The 16914-nt window shown below is 40.9% G+C and overlaps 1 protein-coding gene and 1 long non-coding RNA gene across 2 annotated transcripts; one reads left to right on the forward strand and one right to left on the reverse strand.

The window, feature by feature from the left end:
• Positions 1-10350: 10350 nt before the first annotated feature.
• LOC104216193 (uncharacterized) lies at positions 10351-11047 on the forward strand. The gene is made up of 2 exons (XR_708419.2): positions 10351-10684; positions 10789-11047. It is a non-coding gene; the product is annotated as an uncharacterized lncRNA (long non-coding RNA).
• A 1340-nt stretch (positions 11048-12387) lies between these two features.
• LOC104216192 (uncharacterized) lies at positions 12388-16305 on the reverse strand. Its single transcript, XM_009766192.2, has 3 exons — positions 15786-16305; positions 14644-14773; positions 12388-12956 (listed from the first exon to the last, which is right to left on the reverse strand). The coding sequence occupies exons 1-3, from the start codon at positions 16188-16190 to the stop codon at positions 12736-12738; spliced, it is 756 nt and encodes a 251-aa protein (XP_009764494.1). The 5' UTR covers positions 16191-16305; the 3' UTR covers positions 12388-12735.
• Between the last annotated feature and the right edge of the window lie 609 nt (positions 16306-16914).

Below are 16914 nucleotides of genomic sequence, written 5' to 3' on the forward strand. Positions count from 1 at the left end.
CACAGGTAAGTCCTTCTGTGTGGAGGTCAATTTCTTGTCTTCGACGCTTGTGCCAAAAAATGGGGGAGGAGTTATCCTTAGCTCACGTGATGAACCTCTATTTCCAAAGATACTCCGCGGGGGAATGGTAAATTTCAGTAAATGTGGCCACCATGCTTTACTATCTAGCATGAACAATGACAATGACCGTGGGTGGGTGGATGGAATAGTTCATTGCAGTTTCCACCAATGATATCATTCTGTCAACAGTTTCATCCTTTCCTTAGTCATGGAACCGCACTCGTAAGTTCCTTATTTAATCATTTTTTCATTAGAGATCATCTCATATCATTATTGACCCTCCTTCTTTCGCTTGTTTCAGCAACTCGATAGGTACCACCTAGGGTTGAAGGCTCGGACCAATGGGTCCAGAAATTCTTGGACGTCACTACGCCCGAAATCTGTACGTGAAATAATTGGCCCTTAAATACTGGTGAAAGGCTAAAATCATGATAACTTAGAATCGTTTCGTCTTTTCTTTTTATGTGAGGAAATTGATTAATCCTTTCTCTCTTTGCTGAATTCATGTCTAGCCCAAGGCTCGATTGTCGTCCTCGAGGAGGACGTTTTGGCTGATCTTGCTGATATGGCGAGGCTGTTGCGGAAGGCTTTTACACAGACAGGCGTCTCCAGGCCTAATTTTGGTGCGAGTGTCTTTTCTCGAAGTCCCCGGCTGGAGAACAAGCAACCAAAAAGAAGGCATTCCTCCACAGCTATGGAAAAGATAAAGAGGCCAAAGAATGTTTCCCCCAAGTCGTCTCTGGAAGTTATGGTAACGAGCCCCCCGCACGGGCCGGCCATAGATACCGTGATGATTGGCTTTGATGAAGAAGTCGGCGAGGAGGGGCTTCTCTACACAGAAGACGACAACCTTCCTCGGCTCAACATATTTCTCAATCTGTTGAGTTAGTTACACCAACAGAGGATGAATCCTCGGCGATCTGGGAGAGTTTAAGATGGTGAAAAATGCCAACTCCCATTTCTAGATCCCAATCACTGGTCCCAGTGTTGTGATGCTGAGTACCGAGTCCCTGCCGTCTTCGGTTTACGATCAACCAACAACCAGTAGTGCATTTGCCGCAACTAATTTTTACCCTTTAATGCCATCAGCTTCATCTCCTTCTTCACCAACTCTTCCACCAGCAACTGCTACATCATCTTCACCAACCACATCTATCCGAGAAGAGGATGTTTCTCTCCCCCAGTCCCTAGTTCATGGTAATTAAAGGCAAAATTAAGCGGTCCCCTCATAAGATCCACAAAGGAGGAGGAGTGTTACTCTCTTGGTCTCTAATCGGTGCAATATGTTGTCTCGGTCGGTGGAACTTTCTAACTATCGGAAGCCTTTGGCTTCAAACAAAGATCAGGAAAAGATATAGGCTCCCTCGGGAGAGTGCTTTTTAAACAATGTTATGCACAATGTCGCAGCGGTATACTTTTCATTTCCTTTGTCATTTCTTCTGTCCTTGATGTAGTAGTATTTTGAGTTTGCCTTTCTTGTTTCGCAGGCCAATTTCCTTTCTTTCGAGGGCCTCCAAAGGATAATTCGGGAAAAAGAGGAACTTACCTCCGAGCGGGATCAAATTTTAGTCGAGTGGGACCAAACTGTTGTTCGCCTCTCAGAACCGGAAGTCAAAGTTGATGAGGTTGCTATGTTGGAGGCTCATTTGCAGCATAACGAGCAAGAAGTAGATACCCTTAGCCAAGAGATCGCCCTGTTGAGGGTTCAATTTGAAGAGGCTAGGGCCAAATGGGCTGAAGTCCATAGTGTCGTTCTTGCTTCATCCGATCGCGAGGGTGCCTCCGCTGAAAGATTAAATAATTTGGAGGCAGCCTTGAACTCCAAAACTGAAAATTTGTTGCTGCCAGTGTGAAATATGCCCAATTGGAGGAAAAGTATAAGAAGACCATTGAGCATAACAGACTTTTCAGCTCTACTTTTCGTGATCTTGATGTTAGCCTCAGGTCCATTAGATTCGCATGGGAAAATTTTTTGGTTGAGGTTGACCAACTTAAAGAAGAACGCAAGCGCCTAGCGGCTTCCCTCATTTTTAAAAAAACATATGTTATGTGCAGCATGAGGAGAAAAATCTGTAAAGAGATAAAAGCGGGTTTCATCAACTTTGATGCTGAAATTGCTAAAGCCCGTGAGCTGGAGTCAGCTACTAAAAGGGGTCTTTCGGCGAGGCCTGATGCTTCTCGTTCTTCTGGTTTTGGTTTTGAATCCTTGAGAACTAAAGAGGAACCGGATGGCGAAGATGTTGAAGCCCAAAATGATGAAGTTCAGGATATCGAGTCGGCGGTGGATCTACCCATTTCCCCTGGGGGCACGGGTGCTTCTCTTCCTCCCAGTTCCAGAGGTGCAGCAGCTTAGCTTTTCAGTACTTTTCCCAACTTTTGTACTTGGGTTTTCTTGGCACATTTATTGTAAATAAAAACACCTTTTGCTCAAATATTGCATGAAACTTTCTCCGTTCTTTGTTTGAATATTTATGCAAGTTTAATTTTTGCGTTCTTTCTTGCTTAAGTGTTTTGCGCAAATTTTATTGTTTGCGTCTAATTATGCAAGGCTTTGGGTGTATTTTTCCCCGAAAGCATTTGGATTTTGGGCACAAATTGTTCCCAAATCAACCCTGTAACGTGAGGGTTTTCATAAAAGAGGGTCCTCTTATGTTTATGGTGCTCTTGAAGAGGATGTCTCCTATTCATTACGGCACTAGCATTTGAAATACTTGTTTAACTTTCAAATGAAAAAATCAAATCATCATTCAGACAAGAAACAAGATAGAAACAAAAGGAATTTACTTTATTCCTTCCATTTTCAAAAAGTACATAAGCATTTGTTATACTAAAAAGAAATTGCCATTTCTTGTGGCTAACTTGTACAACTTGTTTCTACGGGGTTGTCCGTGTAGTCCCCGGTCCCGATGATAAAACTATGTTTCCGCTTTTCATATTTCGGTCGACGTGGCAGTCATTGTTGTCGTATCCTCATATCATCCCCCCCCCTCCCCAGTGTTCGAATGCGAAGAATGCGATTTTGAACACTAGAAGTTTTGCACCTTCGAGGATTCCATTAATGAATCGCTAGATAAACTTCAGTTTGGTAACAAACTTCACTTCCCCTTAGAAATGTACGTTATCGAGCCAAAGACTATCTAACAATCCCCTAGTGGCTTGAATTTGTGAGTGGTCGGGCAACCTTTGTTTGATAACAAACTTTACTTCCCGGTGGAAACTTTGTTACAAAGCAAAAGATTATCTAACTGCTCCGGATTGGTTCTTCACTTGTGTGCCTTGCTATTAAAAGGTCTTATTTCTGTTGTTGAAACCTTCGTCATAGTATGCATTCCGTTGCTGCTTCGTTAAAAACCTTGCCAAAAAATCCAATTGGGACAAAAATCGGACGAAGAGAAAAAGAGTGCAGTACATACTTTCAGTATAGGTGATGTTCATCATCAATAGTATCTCTTGAGATGCGCCACATTTCAGTTGCTTGGCAACTTTTCTCCACCTTGATTCTCCAACTCGTATGAACCTTTTTCGGTGACAGTTGAAACTCGGTAAGGGTCTTTCCATGTTTCACCTATCTTCCCTACATTGAGTTCACGGGTGTTTTGAGTTACTTTCCTTAGAACCAAGTCTCCCACTTTGAAATAACAGAGGTTAGCTCTTCGATTATAATATCTTTCTATTCTCTGCTTTTGAGTTGTCATCCTTATATGTGCCATGTCCCTACGCTCATCGAGGAGCTCCATATTGACCAACATTGCTTTTTCATTTGCTTGGAAGTATCTCAAGGTAGGCTCCCCTACTTCCACCACGATCAAGGCTTCTGATCCGTACACAAGGGAGAAAGGAGTCTCTCATGTGCTCGATTTGGCCGTTGTTCGGTATGCCCATAGTACTCCAGGCAGTTCTTCGGGTCATCTGCCTTTAGCTGCTTCCAATCATTTTTTGAGATTTTGTATAATCATTTTGTTCGTTGACTCCGCTTGACCATTTGCGCTTGCATGATATGGCGAAGATGTGATCCTTTTGATTTTCAAGTCTTCAAGGAACTTTGTGACCTTTGCGCCTATAAATTGTGGCCCGTTGTCGCAGACTATCTCTTTTAGTATTCTAAATCTGTAAATTATGTTTTCCCACAAGAAATCCACCACTTCACATTTGCCCATCTTTTAATAAGGATCTGTTTCAATCCACTTAGAAAAATAGTCAGTTAAAATCAAAGGAAACCTTACCTTACCAGGGGTCGGCAACAGTGGTCCAACGATATCCATCCCCCACTTCATGAACGGTCATGGAGACAAAACTGAGTGCAATGGTTCAGCTGGTTGATGTACCAATGACGCATAGCATTGACACTTATCGCATTTTGAACAAAAGTTTTGGCGTCTTGTTCCATTCGGGGCCAGTAGTATCCGGTCCTTATCAACTTTAGTACTAGGGAATCTGTGCCCGAATGATTTCCACATATCCCCTAATGGACTTCTCGCATAACATAATTAGCTTCGAAGGATCCCAAGCATTGGGCCAGTGGGCCTTGGAAAGATTTTCTATACAATTGGCCTTCTTTGAAGCTATATCGTGTTGCTTTATCATGTAGTGTCAGGGATGCCTTGGGGTCTTCAAGCAACTTTCCGTGCTCGAGATAATCAATGATATCATTCCTCTAGTCCCAGGCCAAATTAGTCGTGTTTACCTCGTAGAAGTTGTCTACTTCCAGAGTCGAGTGCATAAGTTGTACTACCGTGCCGGAATCTAATCCCTTCATTTCTGTTGATGAGACCAGGTTAGCTAATGCATCTGCTTCCAAATTTTCTTCTCTCAGGATATGCGTAATTGACCATTCCTGGAATCGAGCAAGTTGAGCCTGAACCTTCATTGCGTATTGTTGCATGTATTCCTCTTTGGTTTTGAAGATCCCGTAGACCTGATTTACCACTAGCTGGCAGTCGTATTTGATCTTTATGACCTCAGAATCTAGTCCCCGGGCCAATTCAAGTCCTTCAATCAAAGCTTCATACTCCGCTTCGTTGTTAGTCAACGAGACCATTCTTATGGCCTGCCTTAGGGTGTCTCCTGAAGGAGTGATTAATACTATGCCAAGCCATGACCCTTTTACGTTGGAAGCTCCGTCCATAAATAGGGTCCAAACTCCTGATGTTGATTCTGATACCATCAGTGCTTCCTTGATTGCCAAAGGCAACAATTCCAGACTGAAATCGGCTACAAAGTCGACCAAAACCTGTGACTTAAATGCAGTCCTAGGTTAATATTCTATATCAAATTCACTCATTTCGACGGCCCATTTGGCTAGCCTACCTGAGAGTTCTAGCTTATAAAGGATATTATTCAGGGGAAATGTGGTCACCACAGCTATCGAATGACATTGGAAGTAATGCCTTAGCTTCCAAGCGGGGACTACAAGAGCTAAGGCCAGCTTCTCCAGATGCGGGTAGCGAGCTTCTACTCCCATTAAAATTCTACTCATGTAATAAATGGGAGATTGCGTACGTTCATCCTCACAGACGAAAATGGCGCTTACCGCTACCTCTGAGACTGCTAGGTAGATTAATATTTTTTCGCCTTCCTCCGGCTTTGTTAGTATCAGAGGGCTTGACAAGTACCTTTTCAAATCCCTCAAGCCTGTTGGCATTCTGGGGTCCAATCAAAGTTTTTCTTCTTTTTGAGTAGCGTAAAGAAATGGTGGCATTTATCTAATGACCGGGAAATAAACCTACTCAGAGCAGCTAATCTCCTTGTGAGCCTTTGAACCTCTTTTACACTTGATAGCTGGTCAAGGATATCTTCGATGGCTTTGATTTTATGGGGGTTAACTTCAATCCCCCTTTGTGAGACCAGAATCCTAGGAACTTGCTGGAGGGACCCCAAACGCATACTTCTCGGGGTTGAGTTTCATGTTACACTTCCCTAGGATGTCAAAAGTTTTTTGAAAGTTCTTAAGATGATCACCTGCATTCAAAAACTTAACAAGTATATCGTCTATATAAACTTCGATGTTTGTCCCTATTTGTTCTTCAAACATCTTGTTTACGAGCCGATGATAAGTTGCTCTGGTGTTCTTTAGCCCAAATGGCATTACACTATAGCAATATGTGCTGAAATTCATTATGAACGAAGTTTCTTCCTGATCCTCCAGGTTTATCTTAATTTGATTGTACCCAGAATAAGCATCGAGGAAACTCATTAACTCATACCCGGTCGTTCTATCAAACATTTGACCGATGTTTGGCAATGGGAACAAGTCCTTTGGGAACGCCTTATTCAAGTCCTTACAGTCTATGCACATGCAAAATTTATTATTCTTATTAGGAACTACTACTACGTTAGCTAACAGTCCGGATACTTTACCTCTCTGATTGAACCGATATCAAGTAAGTGATTTACCTCTTCTTTGACAAATTTATTTCTGGCCTCGGTAATAGGATGTTTTTTCTGTCTTACAGGAGGGATGTTGGGATCCAAACTTAGCTTGTGTACGGCCACTTGCGTTGGGATACCTGTAATATCCGCATGCGACCATGCAAAACAATCGGCATTAAATTTAAGAAATTCAATAAACCCGGACCTGAGCTCGAGGTGCAGTCATGTCCCTAAGTGAAATTTCCTCTTCAAAAACTTGTAAAACAATGCGACTTACTCAAGCTCTTCCTTTGTGGACTTTGTTGCGTCCGTCTCTTCTAGTACTTGGAAATATCTAGGCACCTGGTAAGATTTTGACGCCATTTCCCCCTGGTTGACTTCACTTGATTCAGGAACAGGTGACGGCTCCTGTAATTGCTATGCCACATGCTTCTTTCCTTTGCTACTGGAGACCGAAATCGTATTTATCTCATTTGCCGCTAGTTGATCGCCTTTTATCTGTTTAATCCCCTCATGAGTTGGGAATTTCATCAATTGATGATACGTCGATGGTATAACCTTCATCTTGTGCAACCATGGTCTTCCCATGATAATGTTGTAGCCCATATCACCATCCACCACCTTGAAAAGGGTCGTCTTCATCACCCCCCCCGGCATTTGTGGGCAGCAGAATCTCTCCATGGGTTGTCACGCTTGCGAGGTTGAACCCAGCGAGATGTATTATGGCCGAAATAATGCTCCCAGTAAATTTGGCTTGTTCAAATACCCTCTATTGTATAATATTAGTTGAACTCCCTGGATCCACCAGAACACGTTTGATTTTAAAATCTAATATATTTAAAGAAATTACCAATGCGTTGTTGTATGGTAGCAATAATCCATCTGCATCTTCCTCCATGAAAGTGATGTCGTCTTCGGCGACTTCCTGGAGCTCGTGCAGTGGGTTACTGTTACCTTCTCCTTTTTTGTTGCTGAGAAGGTAACCCTATTAATCTCATTCTCCCCGAAAATCAAGTTGATCGTCTGGCGCGGGGGATCTTCTCCTGCTTTTGAGGGATCCATGTTATCATAATTGCGACCATAATTGTTCTTGGCACGGTCACTTAAGAATTCCCTGAGATGACCATTTTTCAGTAATGTCGCCACCTTTTCACGCAGATGCCGGCAGTTCCCAATCCAGTGACCGTTCGTCCTGTGGTATTCGCACCACAAATTAGGATCCCTCTAGCTGGGATCGAACCTCATCGACTCTGGGAACCTGCTTCTTTAATGTTCCTCATAGCCGACACCAACACTGCTACGCTGATGTTGAAATTATATTCTGAAAGTCTGGGGTAAGAAGGATCTCGAGAACCTGATGTTTCCTTGTCCTGTAACGATCTATTGTTTCGACCGCGATCAATTCTTCTATTGGTAGAAAACCTGTCTGCCAACCGAAAACCTTTGTTGCATCCTTTGACCCGTTCATAGGGCAAAAACCAGCCTCTCGAAGACAGTCTATCTGTGTTAAAATCGTCTTTTGATTTTTCTTTATTCTTCTCCCGACCGTTAGCTGACGCCGGGAAGCATAGTTGATCATCCTCGATCCTTATATTTGACTTGTAACGGCTGTAAACATCCGCCCAAGTCATCGCTTGGAGATCGAGCAAGTTTTCCTTCAAATTTCGGGAAGCATCGGAACTTCTCGGATTCAAAACCTTGGTAAATGCTTCAGCCACCCATCCATCCGGAACAGCCGGAAGCAATATCCTTTCCTTTTCAAACCGGGTTATAAATTCCCCAGCAACTCGGACTCTCCTTGTGCAATTCTGAATATGTCGACCTTCCAGGCCTGCACCTTTCTGGCCCCGGTATGGGCCTTAATGAAAGAATTCTCGAGCATCTAAAAGAAATCTATGGAATGCTCGGGAAACAACGAATACCACGTCAAGGCTCCCCTCCTGAGAGCCTCTCCGCATTTTTTCAGCAAAACTGATTCGATCTCGTGGGGAGCTAAATCGTTCCCCTTTACCACCGTTGTATAGGTGGTGATATGCTCTTGAGGGTCTGAAGTCCCATCATATTTCGGCACGTCGGGCATTTAAACCGCTTTGTGATCAATTCTGGTGTCGCGCTCAGTTTGTATGGCAATTGAGTGTACTTCTTTGAGTCCGGTCCTTTCAGCACCGATGGTGCACCCGGGATTTGGTCCACGCGGGCATTCACTTCCCTCATAAACCGTATGTGTTCGCTTTTGGAAGGATTATTATCATTGTTGTGACCTGATCCGCTCCCCCAGCCCCATCAAATATGACCTCGCCCCTCGGGATGTTGTTGTCAACCCTCTGCGTTGTTTGATTTGCGGGAGCACCAGGAGGGACTGGACCTCGTCCATTCGCATTATTGGAAGCACCCGATAACGCCTGCTTTAGTTCTGTCATAACCTTATCTTACCGTGCGAGATGGCCTAGAATGACCTCTTGTTGCTCCTATAGGACCTTTACCGCTTCAACAACATGCTCCTCTTCAACATCATCAGGAGTTGCCTCCCGGACATGTCGTTGGTACCGCCTGCCGCGTGGTATCATTCCCCTCACTACAGGTATCAGTGATTGAATCCTTGTGTTGAGGTTGATTTCCTTGGGCCTCAAGATTGTGTGTGTTGTTAACACCATTATCTGTCATTTTTTGTGATTTTTTGCTAAGAACAAATAATCAAAACATATTAGTAAAAGAGGCAAGAACCAACTTAATTACACAACAATCTAGGCCCCACGGTGGGCGCCAAACTATTTATTTGTAAAGCGGTACAGTTGAATTTATGTATGGTATCTAGACAAGTGAATTAATTTGATCCTGAAATAATAGATGAGTTATATAACTACGCAATACTTAGCCTTGGAATGGAGAAAAAATAGCATAAATAATAGTTCTAGGAGAAGGGTTCCGGGCGCAACAACAATGAAATCAAAAAGTAAGAAGATAAAATTATATTAAGCTTTGAACAAAGTGTAGCATGTGTTTGCGAGATAATTCGTGCCCTTTACAATGATGATAGAGCTCACTATTTATAACTGCACCTAAGAAACAAGGTCCTAGGATTAAGCTCCTTTTTAATGACAATTATGAGGACCATTGAAGGATATGTAACGGTGGGCAATGAATGTCATATTTTCTGTAACGGATCATGTACTTAATGTTGTAGAATATTCTTCATTGAATGCTACTGAATGACGGCATTAATTTTGTCGTTATGAGTACCATTCTCTCCGGTGACAAGCGAGATTATTGCCTTCGGGTTTAGCTATCTTCTGCCTTCGATTCCACATGTCACTTTCTCATGCAATCATTAAATATGAACATATTTTACCCCATACAATGTTCGCTCAATAGCAGTGTTTGCTAAATATCATCTTCACTATCGGATGAGGAGAGTTTCATCTAAATCTAAATTCAGTTCAACATCTTCTAACCTTGCCTAAACAAATTACCTGAGCAAGAACGATCGAGATGAACAAAGACCAGCCAAACAATGAAAATTAAACATTAATCGGACCTTAAGTGTAAAAGTCGAATAATGAAAATCAACGTGCTATTAGCTCTATCATAGACATACATATTTTTTCTTTCAAAAATTGAAGTTTAACGGGTAAAAGTGAAATAACGAAAATTAAAAATTTTCAGATAGATATTAGCTTCTCCTACTGCATTTTGTTACACATATTTGAAAAAGTACTTGTGATTTAACCATCCAGGAATTTACGTCTTCTTAATGTTGCAATGAGCATAATTTCAGGTGGTTGATACCAAAAGAAACTAAAAATCTGGTTCACAGAATACAAATGATCCTGTAGCTGTTGGTTAGTTCACGTAATAAGTACTCCGTATTAATATCAAATCTAAAAGAAATAGGAGTAGTCACTATAAAATGTACCTTGGAACCCCTACTTTTTACATCAAGATTTAAGCCAAAAATTAGACTAGCTAGAGGAGTAGTGCATCAGTAAAAATGGAGGGGAAAGAAATGATGGTGTAGCATTAATGCTAATAATTTTAGTAGAGGGATCCATGGCTGGAGATTATGGGAGCTGCATTGTTGACTGCATTAAAGACAAAGCCATTGATTGTATTATGTAACCTCAGATATGTCTCCCTGCTTGTGCTGCAAAATGTGCCATTGAACTTCCTCCTCCATCAACACCAACTCATGCTGCAAATTATGCTTGTAATATTGGATGTGCTTTGAGCCAATGCAAGAACTTCATGATCCTAAATGGTCTCTCTCTAGAATTCCAGCTCCACCTCTGTGTGTACACATGCAAAATGAAAATTCCTTTTGTTTGCTCACAATGATAACTAATTAATTTTTTAATATTTCAGATGGAGAGAAGCTTGGAGTATGCATGGCTAGTTGCAGTGACAAGTACTGTGCCACAAAGGCTGCAGCTGCTTCATGAACTTGGTTTCTTATATGTTTCTACTTGTAGTATCTAGTAATAATATCAATAATTTTGGAGGCTAAGAATAAATGCTCGCCTCCATTGTTGCCCTCATGGAGGAACTAGGCTGAATACTGTGTGGTGTGAATGTGATCTTATGACATTCAAATATATGAAAGTTTTACATTTCAGTTTATTAATTTCTAGCAGTGTTCAACTTTATAGCCGTGTTATTATTGTTCTACATGTACAAATGTCACGACCCAAAATTGGAAGATCGTGATCAGCACCCAACGAGCTTGACAACCATCAAGCGAACATTTAACCACCAGCAACGATCATGTTGTTTCCGTGTAACCTATAGGTTACAAGTTCGAGCCGTTGAATCAACCATGGATACTTGCATCAGGGTAAGCTGCCTACATTACACTCCCTTGGGTGCGGCCAGTGGCGAAGCTAGGAATTTCCCCAAGGGTATTTATATTTAAAAGAAGAGGGAAAATTTTCCGACAAAGGGTGTTCAATATGTGTTATATGCTTCTAAAACGTAATATTTTATCTATGTACACGGTGCAATTTTTCGACAAAGGATGGTCAGTTGACTACTCTTATCACCATGTGGCTTCGGCATTGGGTGCGGCCCTTCCCCAGGCCCTGTGTGAATGCGGGATGCTTTATGCACCGAGCTCCCTTTTTACATCAAACTAAGCCTTCACTTAACCCTAAATCATATGTATCTATCCACAAGTAAATCATGAATCTTCTAAAGAGGTCAAGAACATCAATTCAAAACGCGGCGCTACTGGCAACACCAAAGAAAGAAATGACAAAAGGAAACTAAAACCTAAAAGTACAATGGTCACTATGAAAAGTCTCCATTGGACACACCTCTGTCAGATAGAAGCGTTCATAATGGCCACTACAAAAATTGAAGTGTTTTAACTAAAAATGGTGTCCAATATTATCCTATATCTACTTAGTGAATTCATTATTCAAAAAGAAAAAAAAAAAAAAAGAAGAATTGGTATATCCTCTTGGATCTGTCGACGCTGGCATGACTTGAGTCTAATAGAACATATCAGATGATAACTTGCCTAGAAGCAAATAATAATTTGTGGAAAAAATTCCAAACTTACACATATATGTTCAATAGAGAAAATGACCTTATTAGATCAGCTATGAGCTGATATCATCCATCCTTGTATTTTTGGATAGAGTGAATGACTTGAGCACATAAAACCGTGCAACTGGAAAAGGAACTGTATGAAGTTAAAATCACATATAAGGTTCTATAATGTTGCAACTTGCAATAAGTGAAACTTATCTGCCGACTCAGAAGGATAGAAAAGATTGACATCGCCAACTCAAAATAGTTTTCGATGAGGCATCCACAATCTGCCCATCTTTCCCAATGAAAGGTTCTCGCACAAGTCTTTAACTAGGACCTATCGTCTTTGCAACGATCACTAGAAAATATTCAAATATATATATGTACAAGATAAAGAAAAGGACATTACATTAATGAAGTTGATGTTGCAACTGCGCAGAGAAAGTCATGAAGTTTCACATTTCACAGCCCAGTAGTGCAAAATTATTTGGACATTAGCAATTTGATATACAATTCAGTTACTGATGACACTCAAGAAGTGAAGCCGCTTCAAATCATGAAGGCTCCCTCCTGTTTCCCAAAAATTCAACATACTCATCTAAAGGGAATAAAATCATTCCGAATAAAGATTCCAAAAATTGAGATAATATCACTAATCATCCTATATAACTAGCACAAATGAACACGATCATGGAATAACTTACATCAGCTACCAATGCCAACGTCCCCAGCTGTGGAATCCTTTCATAATAAGCTTTCACACAAGTGCTTCAATTAAAATCATTTAGCTTTCTTTTGATCAGAAACTCTTGCTCCCATAATCTTGACAACAGGATGATCCTTTGGTTGGACAAGCTTCAAAGCTGGATGAACCTTCAGATCACCCATTACCAACTTTTGGCCAACATCCAACTCACTTAAATCTACGTCAATGTAAGGAGGGATGACATCCGCAGGACATAGATACTTTACCGTTCTCTTGATAATATTCAAATACGACCCTGCCACATTAGTTAACTAATGATTAATTAAAAAATCCAAAAAAGAAAAAGAAAGTACAAGCACATAGGTAATAGCTATGGCCTCACATGTTATCCAGAATAAGGTCATTAACACTGGATCATCACATGGAAGTCACGTAATCCGTGACTGACTAGCCGACGTTTCTGTCAACCTTGTCTGGTTCAAATACCATTTTATCCTACACCTCGCTCACTGTCCCTCATGCTTAAAGCCTGTTCTTTGTCACCACTTACCTAGATGGATATGGCTTGTCTCCTTTCATCATTTTATAATTCAGCAAGGTGTACTCTCTTTCTGAAATTGATCGTCAATTCTAAGAGAAGCACTATTTATGTAGCTCACTTTCTCAGAATATCAAGAAAACATATATTAGCTGAAAAATCTCTACTACTCAAGGTGGATAAATTTTGAAGTGACCATAAACATACTTGAAAAAAGCAGTGAGTTTTATGCTCATTAAACAAATTTATGTTGCATCAATTCCATTAAGAAAATATTTATCTACATGCAAAGATACCAATCTGATTGTCTTAATGACTTATTACGTGCTTGTAAGTGGTTAAAATTTTGGAACACTTAAAACTCTTTTGCTTCAGAATTCATAGTTTTCCTTCTAAGCCCTCATGGAAATTACAGTTGATGATTAACTTAAACTCTTTTGCTTTAGAATTCATAGTTTTCCTTCTAAGCCCTCATGGAAATTACAGTTGATGACCGCCAAGGTGGAATGACAGGGACCTAACTATGTTACTAGAAGATGACAGAGCATAATTGCGGAGGCCTTTTTCAAAGAGAAAGAGGACTGCACCATAAATGATAGTGCTGGAGAACAACTTCATGGCCATGATGGCTTTACTACAGCTTTCCATCAAAAATGTTGGCACATCTTTAGAAATGGGGTGCTCGAAACTTTCACCAAATCTACCTTGAAGGTAGATCTGAGAAGAGCTTCATTACTCTAATTACCTTAGTCCTTAAGAAAAGGGGCAACTGAATTAAGAGATTACAAGCCGATCAGTTTGATAGGAAGTATTTGTAAAAGTATTGCAAAAGCACTCGCTGAAAGACTTAAGAGGCAATATATAAATTGATTTAGGGGACAACAAATGAATGGCATGATCATCAATTACAGCTAGGAGAACCTGGGGTTCTACGCAAAGTTGACATAGTGAAAGCCTATGATCGTGTTAACTGGAACTTCCTCCTGAATAATAATGATAGGATGTGATCAAAGGTGTTTTTGATGGATGATACAATGTATCTCTTTGGTCAAGACTGTCGGTGCTGGGATGGATAGTAGGGTTTTCTTGTCTTTGCCCACCAAGGCTTAGACGGATAGGAAGAATTCACCTAACATTTTTTTAACCTATACTGGGATTTGAACCCTAATCTCCCATGGTCTATTCCAGTTTCATTGGCCGTTAGACCACACAATTGGGGCTCTACCTTGAGAGAAACTTCTATGTCCATCAATAACAGTAAATATTTGCTTTGAATGAACTCAAGAAACTAGTCATTATACCTCTGAGATAAAAAATAAAAATAAATGGTGCAAGTGTAACATATGATAAGCTTGTTTCAATATATCCCCCCGCGAATCAGCATACTAAAGAAATATAAGACATCATAAGAATCAGCATGTGTAGCAAGTCACAAGTTACTCGCCTTTCTTCAGCCCGGGGGACACATCCTCTCCTCTAAATACGAGAGGAACATCAACCTTTAATAAAGCACTTGATGGAGCTCTTATAAATGTAACATTAAGAGGCGCATCTGAACCAGCTTCCAGATGAACCTGAACATTGAAATAGATAAATCAGCACACCTCGCCACTAAAAGCCATGTAAAGCTCTGTTTGGCTCCAACAGCTTCATAATTCTTTAAAAGGTCCTCCGTTTGAACCAAGACAAGCAATCCCGGAGTTTAAACCCACCTAAATACCACAAATCTCAGCAGGATGATAAAAATATCTCACAATGGCAACAACTGTCGACCATCATTCTGTTCTAGAAATGCCACAAGATTAGTGACAAGAAAAGTCCATTAATCATCATCAAACTGTAAATGTGAATATTATATTTCCAAATAGAAAGTTTTGCAAGTTTTTCACAAGCACTTTGTTGCTTTCACACTTGTGGCTGCTTCATTTATGGGGGCATCATAGTGACTATTTGCTATGGAAGCTAATATCAACTCCTATATAGGACAATATAATCCACAAAAAAAGATTTAGAACCTTGCTTTCTTTGAAGCCTATATCAACTCAAGAAGCTCCACTTTTATCCCTTTAAGTGTGTGAAACTCGGTCTAAATCTAAGGGTGTGGCCCATGAAGTGAGTGAACCATGGGATACCAAGTCCATTTCTCATTAGCCCCCCCCCCCCCCAAAAAAAAAAAAAAACCAAGGTCATTCTTCTCATCTACCTAAGTCTTGGTAGGCAGAGTGATCAAATACATGTGTTGATGGGAGCTAGCAGGTACTTAGTGTACCCGTTGGAATAGTCAAGGTGTGTGCAACCTGACCCGGATACTACTATTATCAACCAAAAAAATGTGTGTGAATTCAATCAGTCATAACCAATGCCCTACACCTAGTAAGCATAAGATTGCAGCCAGCTTCAAAGCTACTTAATATTTAAATAAGAGTATAATTTGACTAACCCAAAGGTTAGGGGGATAAGCTGTCGCTAGCTGCTTAATCAGAAACAAACAGAGTAAAACGCTAGAAGCAAAAAAGAGTAGGCAAAACCGGTATCTGCAGATCAATTCAAAATAACAAAACCTAAGATAATACAACCAAAAAGTACCTTTCTGGGCAAAACTCGAACCTTCTCAACAACCTCAACAGAGTCAAAGTCGGGGCGAACTTCAAGATCAAACAACCTGGACAAGAAATGGGACCTACCAAGATGGTTAACTAGCTTCCTAATCTGATTAGCCTGAACAGAAACGAGCCTTTTGTTACCCCCATGTTGACCGTCTTCCTGTTCGAACACTATGCTCGGTACTCGCCCTGCTTTCCTCTCTTTTGCGGCGATGTTCTTCCCCGATTTGGCGCGTGCAATTGCGTGAATAGTTTCGTCGTATTTGGGGTCCGGTTTTGGGAACTCCGGTTCTGGGTCTGGAAGAACGGCGGCAGCGGCGGAGTTGCTGAAGAACCGGAGGTGGTAGTGGTGGAGGGAGGTGGTCAGTGCTACGCGTCGGATCAACATTATTTTTTTGAATGTGATCGAGTCCGAGAGAATGTGAGAAATGGGGCGGAGGGGCTTAACGAGGGTTTTGAGTTGGACTGACCAGTGGGCTGTAAAACTCAATGCGATATGTTTGGAACTAGTATAAAATTTAGGGAAAAAGGTCATTATTGCCTCTGTACTTTTGAAATTCACGCAGGTTCGTCCCCATTACATTTTAGTTCAATTTCCACCTTTCCGTTAATAAAGTCTATAAAGTTACCCCTAATCCTAATGCTCCGTCCAAGTGGCAGCTGACCCCATCTCTTTTTTCCAAGTCAGCTGCCAACTCAACTGCCAATTGGCACTTCCACTAATTTATTAGCCCCAAACCCAACAGCTATTTAGTCCCCAAAAACCAAATTTCAGTCCAACCAATTTAACCCATACCCAGCGTCTTCTTCTTCTCCCCCAAAATAAACTCCATTGCTAAGAACTTAGGACGCGACTGAAATCTTCCCAAAAATTTCTCATTATTTCATTCTCGTCGTAGCTTTGGTTGTTAAATGCCGCAAGCTAGTTGTTCATCACAGATTAGGTGTCGTTGTGGCATTATAGCCAAACACTTTACTTTGTCTACTCCATGTAACCCTGGAAGCAAATTCTACAAATGTCTGAGGCCCAAGGTTACCATATTTTTCAGCTCTCTTCTCTCTTTTTTTTGTTAATAATTTTATTTCAATTTGAAACCTAAAACTTCTTTTTG

This window comes from Nicotiana sylvestris, chromosome 4 (assembly GCF_000393655.2).
Source record: "Nicotiana sylvestris chromosome 4, ASM39365v2, whole genome shotgun sequence".
In the NCBI taxonomy this organism is placed as follows: domain Eukaryota; kingdom Viridiplantae; phylum Streptophyta; class Magnoliopsida; order Solanales; family Solanaceae; genus Nicotiana; species Nicotiana sylvestris.

Bases quoted from the DNA above. Each gene is read 5' to 3' on its own strand.
- LOC104216192 (XM_009766192.2), bottom strand. From the start codon at position 16,190: ATGTTGATCCGACGCGTAGCACTGACCACCTCCCTCCACCACTACCAC. The intron at 14,774-15,785 runs GTACTTTTTGGT...TTCAATGTTCAG, and splicing joins TTCGAGTTTTGCCCAGAAAG to GTTCATCTGGAAGCTGGTTC. The intron at 12,957-14,643 runs GCGAGTAACTTG...CTAATGTGGCAG, and splicing joins GTCCCCCGGGCTGAAGAAAG to GGTCGTATTTGAATATTATC.